General features: G+C 45.9%; 1 protein-coding gene across 1 annotated transcript in view; it reads right to left on the bottom strand.

Annotated features, from left to right (window-relative positions):
• TRIP11 (thyroid hormone receptor interactor 11) overlaps nt 1-23,627 on the bottom strand; it is a 107,761-nt gene that overhangs the window by 45,782 nt on the left and 38,352 nt on the right. Inside the window, exons 13-15 of the mRNA XM_082275452.1 lie at nt 16,732-16,925; nt 16,475-16,638; nt 9,162-9,265 (exon numbers count right to left, since the gene is read on the bottom strand). Coding sequence (XP_082131578.1) covers nt 9,162-9,265; nt 16,475-16,638; nt 16,732-16,925 — 462 coding nt within the window. The remainder of the gene's footprint in view (nt 1-9,161; nt 9,266-16,474; nt 16,639-16,731; nt 16,926-23,627) is intronic.

Consider the following 23,627-nt stretch of genomic DNA (forward strand, 5'->3'; position numbering starts at 1 on the left):
TTGGGTGTGGTCTTCCTGTAGCTGATTTTTTTTCCTCCTTAGGCTGGCCATACACTATACAATTTTCTTGTTCAACTTTCCTTTAGATTTACCAAAACCATGTAATATAGGGTCAAACCTAAACACTTTCAATTTGTATGTGGTCAGGCAGGCCCTTGCACTACATAGTTTAAGGTAAATCTAAAGGAAATTGAATAAGAAAATTGTATAGTGTATGGCCAGCCTTACTGACTGACTATGAGGGCTTTGTTTCCTCATATCAGAGCCTCCAGCAAGTGAGCAGCACATAATTAACATTACCAAATCTCCTGAGACTAACAGACAGCAGTGCCTAGAGCTGGGTACACTCTATAACCCAGCGGGCTGGAAAAAAAAAGAAACCGAGAAATGGATTTTACGGTAAGTCAAAAATCCAATTTTCTCTTTCGTTCATTGACGGACACAGCTCCTGATCTTCATAACCATTGGGACATCCCAAAGCATTGTTAAACATAATTGGTGGGAACAGCGAACAAAAAAATTCCCATAGGCTAACTATAGCCAACCAGGTAAACGGGAGCTCAACCAAAACAACTGCAGCTCACCTGAAAAAAAAAAAATACTCCCTCAAAGAGGACCAGGTCCTCTAAAACAGCAGCCTGCGGCCAAAAGAAGCATCTACAGATACCAACACATCCACTTATTAGAACTTTGTTAACGTGTGCACCAAGGACCAGGTGGCTGCCTTGCAAACCTGCGTCACTGATACCGGATGACGGAAGGCCCAAGTAGAGTGCGCCTTGACAGGGAAAGGAAGAAAATGACCCTTGATGGAATAGGTCTGAACCACCGTCTGATCCATATGGAAATGGTCGCAGAGGAAACTGACAACCCTTTCCGAGGCCCATCCGTGAGGACAATTAGGGAGTCTGATTTCCAAAAAAAACTCTGTAGCGGCCAGGTACACACTAATCGCCCCGGACCACATCCAGGACACGCAAAGCAATTTCCTTCGGATGTTTTGGCCTGGGACACAGGGAAGGCAACACAAGGTCTTCGTTCAAATGAAAATCATAGAAAACCTGAGGAAGGAACGACTGACAGGGACGAAGAACCACCTAATCACTGCGAACCACCAAGTAAGGTGAAAAACAGGGCAACGCCGCCAATTCCGACACCCTGCCCGCAGGGGTGAAAGCCCCCTTCTGGGACAACATAGCAAGGGAATCTCCCGAAGAATCTCAAAAGGAGACTTCTAGAGGACATAGAACCAAATTGAGGTCTCAAGGACTGCAACAAAGACCACACTGGAGGGGTCAAGTTCCTAACTCCCTGAAGAAAAGTATGCACCAAGGAGTGGCCAAGGGCCATTGAAAGAATACCGCTAAGGAGACACCTGACCCTTGATAGTACTTAAGGCCAGTTTCTGCTCAACCCCCCGTTGAAGGAAGGTCAAGTTCCGAGCAAATGAAAAAGAGCGAGGAGACTCAAGAGAGACTCACACCACGCAATGTACGTCTTCCACGTACGATGGTAGATCTTCCTAGAAGTAATTTTCCTAGCTTTTAACAGCGTTGGAATCACTGACTCAGACGAACCTCTAACCATCAGCACCTGGCGTTCAACAGCCAAGCCGTCAAAGCCAGCGACTGTAAAGCAGGATGGAAGATTGGTCCTTGGGACAGCAGATCCACCCTGACAGGAAGCTTCCAAGGAATATCGGCGACCAGCCGCACCAGATCCGCGTACCAAGCCCAGGAAGGCCAGTCTAGGGCCACTAAGATGACCAGAATCCCTTCTGCCTCGATCCTGTGTAGAAGTCTTGGTAGAAGCGTGAGAGGAGGGAAGGCGGAAAGCAGACGATACTGACCCCCCAGGGGCACCAGTGCATCCGTGGAGTCCGCCAGAGGATCCCGTGACCAAGCCACAAACCTCTGCACCTTTCTGTTGAGTCAGGATGCCACCTTGGGGACAACCGAGAGAGACAACTGATGAAACCCCTCCAGATGAATGGACCAATCCCCTTGGTCAAACGCCTGCTGACTGAGGTAATCTGCCTGCCAGATTTTTCACCCCGGGAATGTGTACGGCAGGGTGGGCTGGAACGAACTGTTCTGCCCACCTTAGAATGCCGGCTACCACCAGAGCCACCAGGACACTTCTTGTGCCTCCCTGGTGATTGACATAAGCCACGGCCGTGGCATTGTCCGATTGAATGCTCACTTCACATCCAATGTTCTAGGCACAGTCTGATCGCTCAGAGTACCAAGACATTGATCGGTAGTCTGGACTCTTCCAGTGTCAAAACCCCCTGAGCAGAAATTTTGCCAAGGACGCCTCCCAGATGGACAGGCTGGCATCCATGGTGACCACTGTCCAATACAAGGGGAGGAAGGATTTGCCCCGCCGAAGCACAAAGCCTCATATCAGGGACTCTTTCGTTCCCCGGCTCAGCCGGATCTGATTGTCCAGAGACTGCAGATTCTTGTCCCATTTGGCCAGAATCTCCCTTGTAGGGACCTTCTATGGAGCTGTGCAAATGGAACTTGCCACTTGAGGTAGACACCATCAGGCCCAGCACCCACATGCACGTCCGGAGGGATGACCATCTGTTGGACAGCAGGAGATGAATTACAGCCTGCAGTTTCTGGAGTTTGTCCAGAGGAAGGAGCACTCTGGCTGAGGCCGAGTCTAGAGTCAGACCCAGATAGTCCAGCTTTGTGGACGGAACAAGAGCAGACTTCTGAAAATTCAGAATCCAGCCAAACCCTCAAGCTCGTATGATAATTTCCAGGTTTTCCACCAGAGCAGTAGGAGACTGCTTGCAGAAGGAGGTCGTGCATAGCGTAACAATGCTAGCACCAGGGCCAACACTTTTGTGAAGACCCGAGGAGCAGAGGCGAGACCAAAGGGTAACGCCAAAAACTGATAATTCTCCTCTCCCACGTCAAAGTGGAAAAAGCGCTGGAGACCGACACATATTGGAATGTGAAGGTAAGCTTCCTTGATGCTGATGCAGGGAAGCCACCACCATGCGAACGGACACATTCTGAACTTCTGCACCCGCACTAAGCAGTTAAGTGCCTTAAGGTCCAGAATTAGACACACCTTGCTTTCCTTCCTGGGTACTGTAAACAGGTTTGTGTAAAACCCCTGAAAACATTTCAAAGTCGGAACAACCTCTGAAAACAAAGTTAGGAACCGGGACCATCACCCTTTAAAGTCAAAGGTTTTGAACTGCCCTAAAAAGAGCCTGTAAGGGGACCACACGTTGGAAGAAGAATCTTACCGAAGGATAATAACGAAACTCGATCTTGTAGCAAGACCGAATGACCTCCAGGACACACCTGACTTTTACCAGGGGAGTCTACGAGTCCGGGAACCAGTGAAGACGTTCCCCATCCCAGATACGGGTGAGGGTGAACCTCCATGCTAAAGGGGCCTTGTCCACAGGTCTGGAAAAGCCCACTCTTGACTTGCCAGACCACATTTGCTTGGATCCTGCATGTAGGATTGTGCAAACAGAACTGTCTTGAAGGTGGATACCACCAGAATTAGAACCTGTATGCAAAATCGGGAGAGAGAGAGAGAATTATCTGTGTAAAAGCAGCCGGTGAATAACGGCATGTGGTTCCAGAAATTTGTTCAGAAGGACCACCATGGTCAGAATTAAAACCAGACCTAGGTATTTAAATTCCCTGGACAGGGATAGGGGGGACCTTAGGTAGTTCGGACATTACCTGAACCTTTGCAGGAATTAAATCTGCACAAGGAGACTCAGGACCTAAAAAACAACAAGCTTTGCCCCCCTTTCTGGTTACCCCCAAAAAACATTTCACGGATCTCCTTGATGCTCACAAAAGTAGTCCACGGGGCCAGAAACCAGCGAAGATGTCCCCCCAGCCCAATAATAGGTGAGGGCAGAACTTCATTCTGAAGGGGTCTTGTCTGCAGGTCCGGAGAAGCTAGCTCTAGGCTTACCAGATGAAGGTTGCCAGGAACGTCCCGGGGAATACTTGAAAGATCTATTTCCCTCATTCTCAGTCCCAGAAGCACAACATTTTCTATGGGCTGAGGAGGAGGGCCCCCCATCTGCAACTAGGCTCCTTCCCTTTAGTAGACTATGGCAGGAAGGTACTCTGCGCCCCCCCCCCCCCCCGTTATACCCTTAATGATGTAATGTCATCATCCAGTGAAGCCCCAAACAGGCGATCAATGAGAGCTTTCTTAGAGGCTTGGTCTGTGGACCAATTCTTGAGCCACAGCACACGCCTAATCACCCCTGCTGAAACAGAAAGTTTGGACAGCACAGGAGCTGTATCCAAAGCTGCATCACAAATAAACTGCAGCCCATGGACCAACTGGTCCACTAAATCAACATAAGCAGTGGGGGCCTGCTCACCCCCCAGACCCTGGTGCAAAAGCTTGGCCCATTCAGTTAGGAGTCTGAGACACCAGGGCTGAGGCAAAGACTGGCCGCAATGCCGAACCAGCCACAGTAAACGTGCTGCATGCCACAGCCTCCACTTTCCTGTCAGCCGGGTCCTTAAAGGACGGGGATTCCTCTGCTGGGCACTCTGCACTGGTCTCTGCACTGGGAACCCCCTGCACTATACCCACACTGCAAACAGTAGGGCATGCACCTAGGGGTCTCCTACACTGGGACCCATCCATACTACCAGGGTAGGACACACACTATCCCAGGACCCTTGCAGAGTGGGGATAGCTGGGAGACCCCAGGGGTCCCTGCGGAATTCTCTGCCCTGGAACCCCCACCAGACTCCAGGTCCAGACGGGGGGATAGGGAGTGAGGGAAGCAAAGCTCACTGAGGGATTTAAGGATGGGAGGAGGGAACTTGCAGGTGGGTCTATCCCAGGACCCTTGCAGAGTGGGGATAGCTGGGAGACCCCAGGGGTCCCTGCGGAATTCTCTGCCCTGGAACCCCCACCAGACTCCAGGTCCAGACGGGGGGATAGGGAGTGAGGGAAGCCCAGCTCACTGAGGGATTTAAGGATGGGAGGAGGGAACTTGCAGGTGGGTCTGGAGGTTACCCACCTCCACCCCAAAAAGAATGCCAAAAGGGGAGAGGGGGGACTGTACTTCTCCTTCCATGGTGTGGGTAATGCTCCAGACAGAATCCTCGCCACCGAAGTAGAGGAGCTGTCGGCCAAGTGACTGTGCGACTCAGAGCCTGGTTGTATTTGACCCTGCGAGCTGTTTAACTCACGAGCCAACATCTGTCCGTGAGGCTATGTTGCGGGGGACCTAGCGCATAGCTGTGGTCTGCGTGCGCTCGCTGGTTGGGGGACTACTGGATCTAGATTATCCAGCCCATCGCCCAGCCCGGCAGCTGATTATAGATCTCCCGAGAGAAAAAACAAAAAAGATGTAAGGAAGGAGAAAGAAATTGCTGGGACCAGAGATCCCAGCCAGGAGCCTAGGTACTTACTCCTGACTAGACAGATTAAAAAGGATTACCTAGAGCAGAGAGGGGGGTTATATACCAGCTGAGGACGGCCCATAGGAGTAGCCAGGTGTTTTTTGTTCTGCCTAGTGCTACTCCTGGGAGGAGGCAATATAACCTAGTAGTTATGTTTTATGGAGCGCTGTGTCCGTCGATGAATGAAAGAGAAAATGTATTTATTTATTTTTTTTGTTAGTCTTTTTTTGTTTTTAGCACAAACAATAAAAGCTGCAGAGGGGATCAAATACCACCAAAAGTAAGCTCTATTTTTAGGAAAAAAGGACCTTAATTTTATTTGGGTACAGCATCGCAGGACCGCGCAATTGTCAGTTAAAAGTAACGCAGTGCCGGATCGCAAAAAATGGGGCCTGGTCATGGAGGGGGGGGGGTGGGGGTGGTGTTAATCTTCCCAAGGTTACGTGGTTAAAATTTAGAAAGAACTGAAGGCAAGGGGTACATTTTCAGGGTGCTGCTTATAGACTACTAACCATACTAGATGTATCACAGCAAAAATTTTAGTTTAGGTTCACTTTAGGGAGCATTGCATAACAAAGGAGAGCAGATTCCAAAATTCAGACAATAGCAATTACAGAGACATGACACAGGAGGAGAGGTGCCTTGGGGCAGCAATTTGGCTTCACGTTGGCAGATCTATGCAACAAAATCCTCTGCTCAAACACTTGAGATGTTCAAACCGTTTATTTTTTTTCTTCATCAAGAATAATAATTTTGAGAAGAATTCTTAAAGAGTCCTTTAGTTTTCCATATTGTGTTAACCACTTAAGCCCCGGAAGATTTTATCCCCTTCCTGACCCGGGCCTATTTTGCGATTCGGCACTGCGTGACTTTAACGGACAACTGCGCGGTCATGCGACGCTGTACCTAAACAAATTTGACGTCCTTTTTTTCCCACAAACAGAGCTTTCTTTTGGTGGTATTTGATCACCTGTGCGATTTTTTGATCATGCGCTATAAACCAAAAAAGAGCGACAATTTTGCAAAAATAATATTTTTCACATTTTTTTTATATGAAATTCCCCCGCAAAAAATGTAAAAAATCAAAATTTAACATTTTAGGCCAACTTTTTTTTTTTACCATATGTTTGGTAAAAAAAAAATTGCAAAAAGTGTATTTTGATTGGTTTGCACAAAAGTTATTGCGTTTACTAACAAAGGGAAAGATTTTTGTCATTTTTGTTGGTTTTTTTTAACGCGTAATGGCGGTGAGCTGCGATTTTTTTTGCGGGACTTCGACATTGTGTCGGACAGATCGGACCCTTGACTGACATTTTTGACACTTTTGGGGGTGACATTACTACAGTAATCAGTGCTATACATATGCACGGTTACTGTAAAAATGACACTGGCAGTGAAGGGGTTAACTTTATTGGAGAGGGAGGGGTTAAGTGTGTCCCTAGGGTCGTGTTTCTAACTGTGATTGGCTGTGGCTACATGTGTAAGAACAGTGATCAACGGTCCTACATAGAACCGTGTGATCACCATTCTTACACAGGGTGTAACGGAAGATCGCGAGTGCCCGGCAGACATCGGGTCCGCCGGGCACACGCGCGGGGGGGTCTGTGACCGCGCGGGAGCGCGCCTCCGGCGGCGCGCACTCGCTCCCAAAACCCTTACAGGCTAGCGACGTAGACCTACGTCGCTTTGCCTGTGAGGGGCTGACCGCCGACGTAAATAGTCATGTGGCGGTCGGCAAGTGGTTACAGGAAAAAAAAGGAAAGAACAGCACATAGGAAACAAAAAGTGACTTACAGTGCTCTATGGAGCGGAAATGTGTTCTACTATCAATTTGTTACAGATAAACACGAAATACGTGAGAACAGCCAACCAAGCTTTGGAGTACAGAAATGTAATATTCTGTGAACATACTTATAGCGATATTAAAGTTTATTATTTTTGTGGCAAAAAAAAAGGTTTATACTTTTCTGCTCTGTGCAATGATATTACACTTTTTTTCCCTTACCTGCAAGGCAAAGGCATGATGTGCTAGTATGCATTGCATGCAAGCACATTATGTTAAACTTACCTGAAAACGAAGCGCTCCAGCGATGCAATCGCTGGAGACGGCGTCCATCTATACCCGGTCTTCCTTCCGGAAGTCACAGAGCCGGAGCCGCAATGACATCACTCCTTCGCATGCACGCGTGAGCCGCCAGTCACAGCACACTGCTCTAAAGAAATGGCACTGGCTGCTAGGACAGTAAATATCTCCTAAACCGTGCATGTTTAGGAGATATTTACACTACCTATATAGGTAAGCCTTAATATAGGCTTACCTACAGGTAAAACTTAAAGATGGAAGTTTACTTCCTCTTTAATTCCTCTTCTGGAGTATCAATCAAAGCAAACTGGGCTTCCATAACACCTCAGCAGTGCCCCAGGCTGATCCCCTCCATGCCACGCCGCGTTGATGCAGTAATTCATGCAAAAGGAGCCCCGACCAAGCATTTAGTGCATACTATACTGTACATGGACAGACTTTTCACTAAGCCAACATTTCTGTATTAAAAATCCTTTTTTTTTTAAATTGGTCTTATGCAATATTCTAATTTTCTGAGAGACTGAATTTTGGGGTGTCACTAGCTGTAAGCCATAATCATCAGAATGAAAAAGAAATGCTTGAAATGTATCACTCTGTGTGTAACACATCTATATAAAATAAATGCGAGTCACTTTTTGAATTGAATTACTGAAATTAACCTTTTGATGATATTCTAATTTTATGAGATGCACCTGTCTGTATAGGTTTCCAATGTGCCAGGTCCAATTAGTAGTGGGGTGCATATATTGGGTTCTAATGACGGCTAGCTCTACATAGGGATCATCATCATCATTAGGGAGTGCTGGCAATCCCAGAACACCCATGTTTCGATTAGGAGAGTGGGCCTGGCAATCCCAGAACACCCATGTTTCTATTAGGAGAGTGGGCCAGCAATCCCAGAACACCCATGTTTCTATTAGGAGAGTTGGCCGGCAATCCCAGAACACCCATGTTTCTATTAGGAGAGTGGGCCGGCAATCCCAGAACACCCGTGTTTCTATTAGGAGAGTGGGCTGGGAATCCCAGAACACCCATGTTTCTATTAGGAGAGTGGGCCGGCAATCCCAGAACACCCATGTTTCTATTAGGAGAGCGGACCGGCAATCCCAGAACACCCATGTTTCTATTAGGAGAGCGGACCGGCAATCCCAGAACACCCATGTTTCTATTAGGAGAGTGGGCCGGCAATCCCAGAACACCCATGTTTCTATTAGGAGAGTGGGCCGGAAATCCCAGAACACCCACGTTTCGATTAGGAGAGCGGACCGGCAATCCCAGAACACCCATGTTTCTATTAGGAAAGTGGGCCGGCAATCCCAGAACACCCGTGTTTCTATTAGGAGAGTGGGCCGGCAATCCCAGAACACCCATGTTTCTATTAGGAGAGCAGTGAATAATAAATGCTTGGTTGAGAATATCAAACATCCTGCCAGTTGGGCACCTTCAAAACCAGAGGTAAGTGCTGACTAGCTGGAAAGCATGCTGGGGAACTTTTGCATTGCCCTGTCTATATGTACCTTTCCTTTGATGGTATATTTATGTGACACTATTGTGGGGGGGGGGGGGGGGGGAATTGTGAAGTCCTCAGCTCAAATCAATGGATCAATGGTATTCTGTATCATTTTAACCTAATGACTGAAATCTCATGATCCCCGTACCTGCAGGTACACAGCTTTATCTTCCATTTTTTCCACCTTCTGTCGTAGCTCTGTGTTTTGTCTCTTGTATTTGTCCAGCTCTGCAGAGTACATGGCCTTCTCCTCTGTGGAAATAAACAGAACATATTATTCATTACTTAGATAAAATAATGGGATTTTTATACTTACTGTAAAATGCATTACTTGGCGTTCATTGAGGGACACAGGTCCTGTTTATTACAGTTATTATTAGGCATGCTGGGAGCAGGAGAGGTTACACTAGGTTGAACACAAATTTTGGGTTTGCCACTCTCCAGTCCTGTAGAAGGCAGTATAACCCAAGTGTATCTGAGAAAACATGTATTCCTTCCTCATCCATTGAGGGACACCGGAATTCATATACAGATGGGGAAAAAAAAAAAGTTGTGGGAAACACCAACAGGCCCACTCAGACAACAGAACTGGGGACTCATTGCAGCAAAATAAGGCCTGCAACAAGGTGTCATCTGCAAATATAAATCCTATATTGACTACATAGCGGGGATGCAGCATGGAAGGCTAATGCGTTTTGACTACTCAGTAAGGCTGAGTAAGCGAAACGCGTTAGCATTCTGTGCTGAATACCCACCATGTAGTCAATAAAGGATTCATATTTACAGAGGACACCTTGTTGCCGGGTTTATTTTGCTGCATGGATCTTTGTCGGAATGTGGAGACACTTTAGCCAGTGCACGGGTTTATCCTCCTCCTGATGGTTACACGGTGGAGCAGCTATTTATTTTGTGATTAGAATTAGGGACATCCTGCAGCTCAAAGAGCTGCCTGAAGGACCTTATGCCCCAAAGCTGGCATAAGATGAGGCCTAAACATCCACCTGTTACAACATGCAGATTGTGATAACTGAAGACCACGTGGCAGTCTTGCTAATCTGGGAAACCGTTGCTTAACCTCCTTGCACCGGCGGGTTGGCCTTTAGAGGCCTCATACAGGCAGTCCCCGGGTTACAAACAAGATTGGGTCTGTAGGTTTGTTCTTAAGTTGAATTTGTGTGTAAATTGGAACAGGTACGTTTTTTAAATGTGCAACTCCAAACCAAAAAATTTAAGTTTTTTGGATAGCATAGGGAAGGGTTAACACCACTGTAATGTTTGTTTTGCGGTCTATGCCCCTGTTCAGAAGAGTGCATCTCACTTTCTGTACCTGTAACAAATGGATTTTGAAAATTTTGGGTTGTCATGGAAACAAGAATTAGTGATAAAGCTTCAGTGGAGAAGCCTTTTTCTACGATAACTCTTACAGGAGTGAATTTCCCACCCTAGGGATAGATTTCCTCTCACTTCCTGTTGTCTCCCTCTGTTTGTAAGTATGAGTCGCATGCAAGTTGGATGTTGCTAACTCGGGGACTGCCTATATATGCGTACCAGAATGTAAACAGAGCTGTGCCCAGACCGCGCGCCCTGAACTCTCCTGGCACAGACACCAGCGGCTAAGGGAAAGCTCCTGATCTCTACTGGCGATCATGTGACCGCTGTGACAGCCAATCATGGCGCAAAGTATATATTTGCCAGCACACCTCAAGTCTTCAGTCTAAACGTTTTTTATTTCAGCATGATCACATCACAAGCAAGAAAGTAGAACATTTGGGAGTAACCCAGGACCCCTTCTTCACATGCCCGACGTAGGGGTCCTGCATGACCCCGAGACGTTGCATTTTCTTGCTTGTGATGTGATCATGCTGAAATAAAAAAAACGGTTTGGACTGAAGGTCCGAGGTGTGCTGGTAAATATATTCTTTGGGGCGTTTATGATCCAGTCTCCAGCTGGTGGTTGCTACAGCACCGAGCTTTCCCTAGGAATGTGTGTGATGGGATCACGGCGGTCACATGATCAGGAACCCCGCCACGCCTCCCAGCATCAGAAACCTCTTAAAAGGCCGGGAGGTGCCAGCGTTCTGCCGAAAACTCCCAACTTGCCCAGAACTCCAACCACGTCACAATGACAGCACAGCAGGAATAATTGGAGTTTTCGACCACTTGGTGTTTTCACAGAACAGGCGGCAGTGTATACATTCCAGCACACAATATATTGATTGGACATTGTTAGTCTGCCCGCTAGTAATCAACAACATGGCCACCTCCAAGGCGGCGACAACTAGCAGACGAACTAGTTGTCGCCGCATGTACTGTGAAAACACATATAGGCTGCCGATGTTCTGTGAAAACACCAAGTGGTCGAGAAATCTTCAATTACTCCTCGTGTGCACTCACCGGAAGCGACGTGGTTGGAGATTTTGGTGAGTTGGAGTTTTTGGCAGAACACCGGCGTTAAGGGGTTAAAGTGTCACTAAACCCCATCATAAAAGAAAACTATCAATAAATTGTGTATTACATGCTGTTCATACTCACCCTGAATCACTAAGAGATTCTTATTCTGTAAAAAACCTGGTAAATCCTACTGCTCTCTATCTCCCCCTTCTGTCCATGTCCCCAATCCAGGTGGGGTTTTGCAGCTGTTGTTGCATCTCTGCACATGCTCAGTTTTCAGTGAGTTTCTATGCTGAGCTTTTCCTCCCCATCACATCTGGGCAGGCCGTATGACTATAGAGTCACAGATGTGGGCGTATACACAGTGGTAAATGACAGCCCACTCCCTCCCTCCTCCCCCCATTGCAACTAAGCAGCTAAACACAATAGGGGGGGGGGCGAATATTACATGTGGATTAATGGGGGCTTCACCTCCCTGTTATTCTAAGTCACAGGCTGGAAGTGAGTGACATGCTGTGACTGGCAAAAAATTATCCACATCATGGTATTGCCAAAAAATAATAAAGGTTTTATTTCAAAAATGTATTTGTATGACAATTTAAAACAGTTTATTGATATTTTTTTACTCTGTATTCCAAAGGCTTTTTTATTTTGAACATGTGACCAGCAGCAGAGGACTAGAAGCTCCTCCTGCCTAGGTTTCCCTGCAGACAGGCTGGGAGAGAGCTGGGTCATGTGACAGCTGGATATATAAAAAAGTTAGATTTCTTTTTTTAAATAAGGAGTGTCATCATCCACATACAGAAATAGAAGGGACAATGTAAATTAAACAGTGCGTGTTTAGGATCACTATGCTGAAAAACCCAAGAAGTGCTAAATAATCTAGTAGCGTGTGCCGACAGGAAAGGGTGGGACCTGATCCTCCAGACAATAAGCCTAAATATTGGTCTGTCTGAACCACAGGAACGAAAAATTCAGTCTCTCATAGAAGCAGTGGCTGCAAAATAAACCAGCAGAGCACAATCCACAACCAGACAATGAGGGAGATATCCTCCTGATGAACTGTAGCCAGACAGAGATAGAAGAACGATGTCCTAGTTGAGGTGAAAGGCTGAAACCGACCTTAAGGCTGCATTCACATGTCAGCGTATTGATCGCGGGCAGAATCGCCGCGATTCCGCCCGCGATCCGGAAATCATTGCAAATCGCGGGACGCCTGTGCGTTGCCCGTGATTTGCAATAGCACCCCAAACGCTGGGCGATGTTGCCGCGATTTCCGCCTGCCGAATCGCGGTAACATCGTGCAAAAAAAAAATTGCGGGACGCATTACGCCCAAAAAAGTACAAGAGCTTCTTTGGAGCGTAATGCGTCCCGCGATTTTTTTTTGCACGATGTTACCACGATGCGGCAGACGGAAATCACGCAACATCGCCCAGCGTTTGGGGTGCTATTGCAAATCACGGGCAACGCACAGGATTTGCAATGATTTCCGGATCGCGGGCGGAATCACGGCGATTCTGCCAGCGATCAATACGCTGACATGTGAATGCAGCCTTAAGGTCGGTTTCAGCCTTTCACCTCAACTAGGACATCGTTTTTCTATCTCTGTCTGGCTACAGTTCATCAGGAGGATATCTCCCTCATTGCCTGGTTGTGGATTGTTCTCTGCCGATTTATCTTGCAGCCACTGCTTCTATGAGAGACTCAATTTTTCGATCAATACGCTGACATGTGAATGCAGCCTTAGAAGAAAGGAGGTTTTCAGCCTCAGCACCACCCTGTCCTTGTGCAAGACCAGAAAGGATTCTTTGGAGGGTAAGGTCGCCAGTTCAGACGTATTGGCAATAAGGAAAGCAGCCTGGTAAAAAAATGACAAGGGGAACATTTCAAATCATGGTCTCCGTGCCAAGACTACGAAATTCAGATTCCATGTAGTCACAGAAAAGCGAACAAGGGATGACCCCCTGCACAAAGTGTCCTAAAGTGTGAGAAGCCAGCGCTCTTTAGAACAAGATAGCCAGTGCCAAGATCTGGCCTTTGATGGTACTAAGGGCTCGCTACCAGGATTTGTCCTACAGAAGATTCCCTGGGGTCAATTCTTCTAGTCTCACACCAAGCCATCCATGCGTGTTGATGTACTATACAAGAAGTAGACTTCTAAGCCCTCTGCACACAGAACTTATAGGAGTAGTTTTGCAGTTAGAGAAAAAGGTGCCGCTAATGACACTGAAAAGGCATGCGACTTTACTAGGATTTTACTGTGCTTATATGGTGTGTTTTTCATAGGTCATTTGACTCAAAAAAACACAAACCTAAGAGGTGCGTTATTGATGTGTTCTTGCTGCGTTTTCAATGCATATCAACAGAAAGATGTGTTTTTTATTTTTTATTTTTAACAGACCAAAAATGCAGCAAGCAAGACCAGTGAAGACAGAGTTTAAAGGGATGCATTTTTCTTTTCTTGTGCTAAAAGGTACCGATAATGGCCAACAGACTCCTATTCATTTAAATTCATGATATTAAATAAAAAGTAAAATATAATACAAATAAATTATATATATATATATATATATATATATATATATATATATATATATATACACACACATATATATATATAAATATATATACACACACACACACACATATATATAAATATATATACACACACATATATATAAATATATATACACACACACACACACATATAGATAAATATATACACACACACATATATATATATATATATATATATATATATAGATAGATAGATAGAGAGAGAGATTTTATATATATATATATATATATATATATATATATATATATATATATATATATATATATATATATATATATATATACACACACACATACTTTTTTTTTTAAAATGTAATTTTCAGTTTAAGGATAAGTTCACCCGAAAACTAAAATCCCTACATCTATAGAGCTCCACGATCTAACACTAACCTATCTAGCCCTGTAAAGAAGAAATCCGTGTACTTACCTTTTTAGTAGCCGATCCGACCCGATCTCCAGCGGTGGAAGCTCTGCAGAGGACACGGCCGACAACGGCTGTGAAATGAATGGGGAGTAACGTCACCCATAGACTTACTATGGGGCATCTGCTGTCAGATGTGTCCTCTGCACCCGCCTACACAGAGAAACCGAAGCTGACACCTCAGAGTGTGATCGGCTCGGATCGGCTTCAAAAAAAGGGAAGTATACTGATTTCTTTTTACAGGGCTAGATAGGTAGGTGTTAGATTGTGGAGATCTATAGATGCAGGGATTTTAGTGTTAGGGTGGACTTATCCCTTTAAAGTGCAAGTCTGTCGTTTTCTTTTTCTTACTTGGAAAGTAAAGACATAATGTGCTAGTATGCAATGCAGACAGCTCGCCTCCCACCCTGAGTGGTGGGGCCGTCAGCCAAGAGGGGACGCTGCAACACAGGGCGTTCCAGGTTGATGCGCCCCGGCGAAGGAGTTTCTTCGCAGGCTCGTCCCCATCCGCCGGGGCACCGTCGCGGCGAGGCCTGGGCGGACCGCAACCTACGCATGCTCGGACCACAACCTACGCATGCTTATCATGCTGTCGCTGATAAGCTAGCAATAGTGAGTGAAGAAAATAAAATAAACATTTTTCAAAGAAACCGGAGTCCCAGCAGGGTATCCTAGGTCCTACTCCTGAGCTGGGCAGCAAGAAACTGATTAGTAAGCTCTAAGTGTCTGAGGGTAATGTCAAGAGCAGGGGTGTCAAACTCAGTTTCAGCGGGGGCCAAATCAGCATTATGGTTGCCCTCAAAGGGCTTGTTATATCTGTAAGATTAGATGGCCAGAGCACCCCATGCCACCTTACACGAGATGTCAAGAGCCCCACCCACCATCAGAAGTCAAGAGTCACTCACCCTTCCTTACATCACAATGCACCCCCTTACCTACTGCCAGGAAGAAGATGCAAGTGGATCTGGAAAGAAGAAAGTACAGGGTCTAGAAGAGGACCAGAGAAGGGCTGGAGTCAGCTTCCAGAGTCTGCTAAATACTGAGATCAGGAGAGGCAGAGACAAGGTGGTGTTGCGGATGCACCGAGAGGTGCAGGATCTGTAGGAGGAGTTCTGCCCTCCTCTCTGCTGCGGACTACTCAGAAGGGGGGGGGGGGTGTAAAGGTGAGCCTTTCTGCAGCTGCACAGAGAGGCGCTGGATCTGGCAAAGGAGTTCTGTCCTCTCTGCTGCAGACTACTGAGACAAGGTGGGAGCAGAAACAAGGGGGGTGCTGCAGCTGTAGGAGAGGTGCGAGGGCCACATAAAATGGCCTGGGGGGCTGCATTCGGCCCACGGCCTTGTGTTTTTACACCTGTGGTCTAGAGTAGTGGTCCTCAACTTCGGTCCTCAGGGCCCACTAACAGGCTAGATTTTAAGTATTACCTTGGGGAGATGCAGACTAGAATACTGCAATCACTGAACAGCAAATGATATCACCTGGGATGTATTTTAGTTATCTTGCAAACCTGGCCTGTTAGTGGGCCCTGTAGGCCAGGGTTGAGGACCACTGGTCTAGAGGGACAGCCCCTAAGGCAGGGGTGTCCAAACTATGGCCCTCCAGCTGTTCTAGAACTACAATTCCCATCATGCCTAGTCATGATGGGAGGGAATGTCAGAGCTTTACAATGCCTCATGGGATGTCTAGTTGCGCAACAGCTGGAGGGCCGTAGTTTGGATGCCCCTGCCCTAAGGTGTGTCTAGTTAAAGCTTTTTAATGAAGTTTCACTACCTAGCCTGCTCCTGCAGAGGGCACCATTACCCAATAGTGATGAAATTTAGAAGAGGCTGCGTCTGTCAGAGGACGTAAGAGAAAGTTAAGACTTTTCTAAGCATAGCAGAGAAGAGACACCCATCATCCCGGGACACTAGCAAAAAACGAAGGCATGCTGGCAGTAGGAGGGGTTATACTGGGCTGGCTCACAATTTGTTTGCTAGTGTCCAAAACCTATTGTAAGCAAAATTATAACCTCTGAATTCTTGTGCCCTCAAAGAAATGACATTTTTGGGTTTAGATACTCTCAAACTGCCTTACCTTGTTGGAACTGCTCTAGCACTATCTGCAGGTTGGTCAGTGATATCTCATATTGTTTGACTTGCTCTTGGGACATCTTCAGTTGCATTAAAGCTTCATCTCTCTGATGAGACACATGATTTAGCTGCTCCTGTAGAGACTCCACCTGCATTGTAGCCTGGTGGCTAAAAAACAAAAAAAAAAAAAGGGGCAAGTTAGAGATCACATATTCTATGAATTTTACACCCAAACATTGTTCTTACACTGCAGACGGGTACCTGGCTGTCTCCACTGCTGTGGAGGAAGATAGGAGCTTCTCTTCTAAGGCTTTGAGTTTCTTTCTGAGCTCCATCTCCCGATCCTCAGCGGCCACAGCCTCGCGTGTGTACGAGTCCTCCATTTCCAGCAGGTGATTGCGCAGCCGCTCCAGTTCTTGGTTGAGGCGCTGTTCTTTATCTCGTAGATGCTGGACCTGAGGAATGATACACCGGCCAATTAAAGTGCTCAGTAAGAATTAACCACTTGACTGCTGGGAACTTTTACCCCCTACCTGCCCAGGCCAATTTTCAGGTGCTGTCACACTTTGAATTACAATTGTGCGATCATGTAACACTGAACCCATATAACATTTTTATTCTTTTTTTCACACCAATAAAGCTTTCTTTTGGTGGTATTTAATCATCACTGGGTTTTTTATTTTTTTCTAAACGAAAAAAGACCGAAAATTTTGAAAAAAAACCCCAAAAAAACATTTTTCATTGTTTGTTATAAAATGTTGCAAACAGGTAATTTTTCTCCTTTACTGATGTGCGCTAATGAGGTGGCACTGATAGGTGACACTGAAGAGGAGGCATTGATAGGCATCGATTGGCAGAACTGATGGGCACTGATAAGTGGCACTGGTGCAACTGCACGGATAATCAGTGCCCTAATTATTAGTGGCAATGTCCCTTTAACCACTTGCCAACCGCCGCACGACTATTTACTGCAGCGGTCAGCCCCTCACAGGCAAAGCGACGTAGTACTACGTCGCTAGCCTGTGAGGCTCTAGGGAGCGAGCGCGCGCGCGCCGCAAGAGGCACTCGCGATTGCCCGTTACACCGGGAGAAAGGCAGGCGGCTAATGTAAACAAAGCCGCCTGTCATTCTTCCCTGTGTAAGAATGGAGATCACACGGTTCTACTATGTAGGACCGTTGATCACTGTTCTTACACTAGTAGCCACAGCCAATCACAGTTAGAAACACGCCCCTAGGACACACTTAACCCCTCCCTCTCCAATACAGTTAACCCCTTCCCTGCCAGTGTCATTTTGCAGTAACAGTGCATATTTTTAGCACTGATTACTGCAGTAATGTCACTGGTAACCCCAAAAGTGCCAAAAATGTCAGTCAAGGGTCCGATCTGTCCGCCGCAATGTCGCAGTCCCGCAAAAAAAAAAAAAAAAAAAAAAAAAAAAAAAATCACAGATCGCCGCCATTACTAGTTTAAAAAAAAAAAACACAACAAAAACGTCAAAAACCTTTCCCTTAGTAAACGCAATAACTTTTGCGCAAACCAATCAAAATACGCTTTTTGCGATTTTTTTTTTTACCAAACATATGTAGCATAAAACAAATTGGCCAAAAATGTTAAAAAATTTTGATTTTTACATTTTTTTGGGGGGGGAATTTCATATAAAAAAAATGTGAAAAATATTGTTATTTTTGCAAAATTGACGCTCTTTTTTTTGTTTTCTAGCGCATGATCAAAAAAAAAAAAAAAAAAAAAAAAAAAAAAAAATCGCACAGGTGATCAAATACTACCAAAAGAAAGCTCTGTTTATGGGAAAAAAAGGACGTTAAATTCGTTTAGATACAGCGTCGCACGACCGCGCAATTGTCCGTTAAAGTCACGCAGTGCCGAATCACAAAATAGGCCCTGGTCAGGAAGGGGGTAAAATCTTCCGGGGCTTAAGTGGTTAATACACGCCAGTTAGTTATTGGCTTTCATCTTCTAGATAAGTCGATAACCAGCTTGTGTTTCCATCCTGTGATCAGCGGTCGTTGGCTGGCAGCGGATCATGTGGTGGTAAAGGGCCTCTGTGGTTGGCCCACTACCCTGACCTGTGATCAGCTGAAGTTCAGAGTCCATGGACGCCCTCCCAGCAAACTAAGCCCGCGATGTAGCCATCTTTCAGCTATAGTAAGGGCAGGAATAAATGAATAAATAGTAGTAAAAAAAAAAATGGGAGAACTTGAAAGACGCCAGGACCGCGAAACAAAAATGGAACATACTTGTCCCTGCATCCTGCCCCTAGGATAGGACACCTGTTCCAGAAATAGGGCGAACATTTACAGAAGGCACAGACTTCAATAAAACATTGCCAGAAGCCTTTTCTTATGTCAGCCCTCACCGGAGAGAGGTTTCCCATCAGGGATAGTTACCGCTGTTCCGCTGAACTTATGGATAGCCCCTTGAAGCCCTGCTGCACTCTAGACCAAACAAAAAAAAATGGTGCAAAACACCTATCTTCTAACCACATCCAGCCACAATCATGCGGCTACCGAAAGACCTTCTACTTGGCTTTATTTGGATGCTTTGGCCTTGCAGCCCCTTTTCAAGACCAGGGTAGTCTGAGACCACTAAAATCAAAGAATAGGCTCTGAGGAAGAGGCGAAGCCTCGAAACGCGCAAGCCTAGCTTCAGAGGAAGCTATACCCTGTGGTTCTGATGCGGATGGCACTACATCCATTTGATATGCTTATACCAAGACTCTGTTTGTGAGTATTTTTATACCTTTTATTCAATAAAACCTTTATAGGAGGATAATACACTAGGCCGGTGCGCCCTTGTACCTGCTGCACTCTAGGCCTGGGGATGTCCTAAGACCACTGAAAAAGCAAACAGAAGAGGGCGCACAGGCCTAGTGCATTATCCAATGGATTGTAATAAATAAGAGGTATAATAAGCTACTCATAAAAACATAAGTAAGCGCACTCATCCAGCCGTACCCGAGCATAGGGGTTACCTCACTGGGCTCCTTGAAGGCTAACACGTTTTAACCGCTTGCTGACCGCCGCACGACTATTTACTGTGGCGGTCAGCCCCTCACAGGCAAAGCGCCCCTCACACGCGCTCCCGGACCCCCCCCCGCACGCGCGTGTGTGTGTGACCGGCGGACCCGATCGTCGGGTGGAGAGGGATAAAGGCAGGCGGCTAATGTAAACAAAGCCGCCTGTCATTCTCCCCTGTCTAGGAATCATGTTAAATATAAATTTTGCTTGAAGTGTATATGCAGTATAATGTTTACAATAATTAGTGCACATGTTATGGCATTTTCTGTATATGTAAAAAATTTTTTGGTATACTTACCATTAATTAATAAATATGTGATTGATCACTTGCAGACCGCTATATAAAGGTAGCCCCTGAAGAAGGAATTCTGATTTGTGTCTCTGAAACGCGTCGGGCACTCACCTTCAACACAGCGGTATCTGTTTTTGCCCCATGACATCATGATTTGTATACAGCTTGCTACTTGTTTTTAACATACAATTTTTGTATTCATGTTCTTTAATAAATTTATTTAATTGTATACATTGTTTCAAGTTATATATTATTTTCAGTGCCTTTAAAGTCCCACCCCCAGGGGAATTTCTTTCTGAATTTCTCCCCTGTCTAGGAATAGTGATCATACGGTTCTACTATGTAGGACTGTTGATCACTGTTCCTACACCTCAAGCCACAGCCAATCACAGTTAGAATCACGCCCCTAGGGACACACATAACCCCTCCCTCTCAAAAAAAGTTAACCCCTTCACTGCCAGTGTCATTTTACAGTAACAGTGCATATGTATAGCACTAATTACTGCAGTAATGTCACTGGTACCCCAAAAGTGTCAAAAATGTCAGTTAAGGGTCCGATCTGTCCGCCGCAATGTCGCAGTCCCGCAAAAAAAAAAAATCGCAGATCGCCGCCATTACGCGTTAAAAAAAAACACCAAAAATGACAGAAATCTTTCCCTTAGTTAGTAAACGCAATAACTTTTGCGCAAACCAATCAAAATACGCTTATTGCGATTTTTCTTTACCAAAAATACATAGCAGAAAACAAATTGGCCTAAAATGATAAAAAAAAAAAAATTTTACATTTTTTTTTTGGGGGGGGGGGGGGGGGGGAATTTCATATAAAAAAAAGTGAAAATATTTTTTCAAAATTGTTGCTCTTTTTTTGTTTATAGCGCAAAAAGTAAAAATCGCACAGGTGATCAAATACCACCAAAAGAAAGCTCTGTTTGTGGGGGAAAAAAGGACCTACATTTTGTTTGGGTACGGCGTTGCATGACCGCACAATTGTCAGTTAAATTCACGAAGTGCCGAATCGCAAAAAGTGGCCTGGACGCAAGACAGCAAAATCCTCCAGTGGTAAAGTGGATAAGTAGGATTTTTTATTTATTTTTTTTAAAAACATAACTTCTATTTTAAAGCAGTAACACATTCCATTGCCTCAAAAGCAGGCTCTCTTTTACATACAGCAAATCTGCTCCAGGCTTCAATTTTGTAAAATGCCAGAAAGAGGTATAAGACACAACCACAGCTCTGGGGTTTATGAGAAATGTATTTATTATTTATTTCAGGTACTTATATAGCACTGTCAATTTACGCAGCACTTTACATATAAATTACACATTCACATCAGTCCCTGCCCTCAAGGAGCTTACAATCTAAGGTCCCTAACTCGCATTCATACATACATACACAGTAGGGCCAATTTCTTTATACAGGATCCAATTACCCTACCAGCATGTCTTTGGAGGGTGGGAGGAAACCGGAGGACACGGAGGAAACCCACGCAGGCACAGGGAGAACATGCAAACTCCAGGCAGGTAGTGTCATGGTTGGGATTCGAACCAGCGACCCTCTTGCTGCTAGGTGAAAGTGCTAACCACTACACCACTGTGCCGCCCCTGATGACCGCTTTGCAGCGCTTTCTGAGCAGCCTAAAAGTTCTCCGAAGGCTCCACTAATCCTGGCATGCAAACAAGCATTTTTTCTGGATGTAAAAGAAAATCTGTATAACAGGAGGTTGCTTTTGCGGCAATTGAATGTATGACTGATATAACCCTGGTAAGGTTACTGAGCCCCCCAGCTGGAATTTCTTAATAAGTAGTATTCAAACACTGAACTTACGTAAAGGACACCATCGCGAGATCCAGAGCAGAAACCAATCAGCACCAGCACGCAATGCATATGCCAGTTTTCCACTGCAAGTACCGGCTCGGCTCTACTCGGCCCGGTTTGCTTTTCCACTGCTGGTACTGCATGGTACGGTGTTGGAACGGTACGGTATAGGTTTGCCTTTCCACTAAAGTAGTACTAAAGTTAAGTGGGTGGGATAACAACGGGGTGGGTGGGATTCTCTGACCAATCAGTGGCTAGTAGTGACTGCATGCAAAGGATTGTGGGATATGGTACTGGGTATGGTACCTCTTGGAACCACAATCGAGGTGGTACTGTTTTTGAGAGCCGTACCGTTCAGTTCCATGCAGTGGAAAAGCGCCGCCGTACCGAACCGTTCCTATACCATACCATGCGGTACCATGCAGTGGAAAAGCACAAAAGCGAGCCGAACCGTTCGGTTCCATGCAGTGGAAAAGCGCCATTAAAAGGTGGTTAGATAAGCCGTGGGGAATATTTGCTGGGATAGTAAAGGCTGGTCACGTGACCAAAACTTCTATTGCAGGAATCCGTAAATAGAAATAACATGTGATCGGCCCTCACGGGGAGGGGAGGTGGGGAGGGGAGGGGGGGGGGGGGGGAGATGTGTCAATGGCCCGTTTCATCTACAACACGACCAACTGGACCATAAAAGAGCCCCATAAAACAGAGCTATCCCAAAAGTTGTAAGCGTGTTATTCAACTAAAGAGCACAAATGATGAACAGAGGCTAACTGCACCTAAACCCACAGCTAAAACAGCTCACATATATATTATTTTATCTGTGGATTTAGTTGTGTGCCCGATGTTCAGCAGGGCTTACCGAAAGACACCAAATGTAGAGGATTGTGTCAAAAACTTGTTTAACTATCCCATAGTTTGAAGATGCTAGAACTTTCATGCAGACAAATCAATTTACCAAAAATATGTAGCAGAATACATTGACTAAATTGATGAAAATTTTTTTTTTTAATATGATGTGTTTTGTAGTACTGCCCCCTTGAGGACTGCCAGATTTCACATTTTCGGGTCCCCCTGAATTACCAGTAGCAACCTTGACATGCACAGTCTCTCACTTCTCCTCCTCGGCTCGCTGCAGTAACCAGTCCAGGGGTATGTGGTTGTTCTTATGTTTTATTATAAATTTAGGGATGGGAGAAGGGAATAGTGGGATACTCCGAATTAACTATTTACAATGTTGGAGGACCTCTATCTTTAGCCAGGCTGTTGATTCACCTTGCCACTGAGGTGAATCTAGTTTTTAGTCTCTTTCTTAAGATGACTTGATGAACTATGTTATCTTCAGGACACTCTCCTAGTATCCTCTCTCTTGACTACTGACACCCGTCCACTGACTGTCCTACTCCAGGGGTGCCCCACCCCTCCAGGTCAGACCCCAGGACACGAGCCCCTGTACTCACGATTCTGTTTTTCTAGGGTCTTCAGTGTCTCCCCTCCAGTCAGCTCTCCTGGACCTCTGAGTTCAGTTCCATTTCTCTGGCCCTCAGGACAACCTACTGTGGCCACGTGCCACTGCTACAGAAGAGGAGGCAGCCGCCCCCTTGCCTCCGGGTCTCCATTGTCTCCCTCTCAGTCAGCTCTCTGGGTTCAGCTCCATTCCTCTGGCCCTCAGGACAACCTACTGTGGCCACGTGCCACTGCTACAGAAGAGGAGGCAGCCGCCCCCTTGCCTCCGGGTCTCCATTGTCTCCCTCTCAGTCAGCTCTCTGGGTTCAGCTCCATTCCTCTGGCCCTCAGGACAACCTACTGTGGCCACGTGCCACTGCTACAGAAGAGGAGGCAGCCGCCCCCTTGCCTCCGGGTCTCCATTGTCTCCCTCTCAGTCAGCTCTCTGGGTTCAGCTCCGTTCCTCTGGCCCTCAGGACAACCTACTGTGGCCACGTGCCACTGCTACAGAAGAGGAGGCAGCCGCCCCCTTGCCACCGGGTCTCCATTGTCTCCCTCTCAGTCAGCTCT

Source organism: Pelophylax lessonae (assembly GCF_965119305.1).
Source record: "Pelophylax lessonae genome assembly, chromosome: 13".
Lineage (NCBI taxonomy): Eukaryota > Metazoa > Chordata > Amphibia > Anura > Ranidae > Pelophylax > Pelophylax lessonae.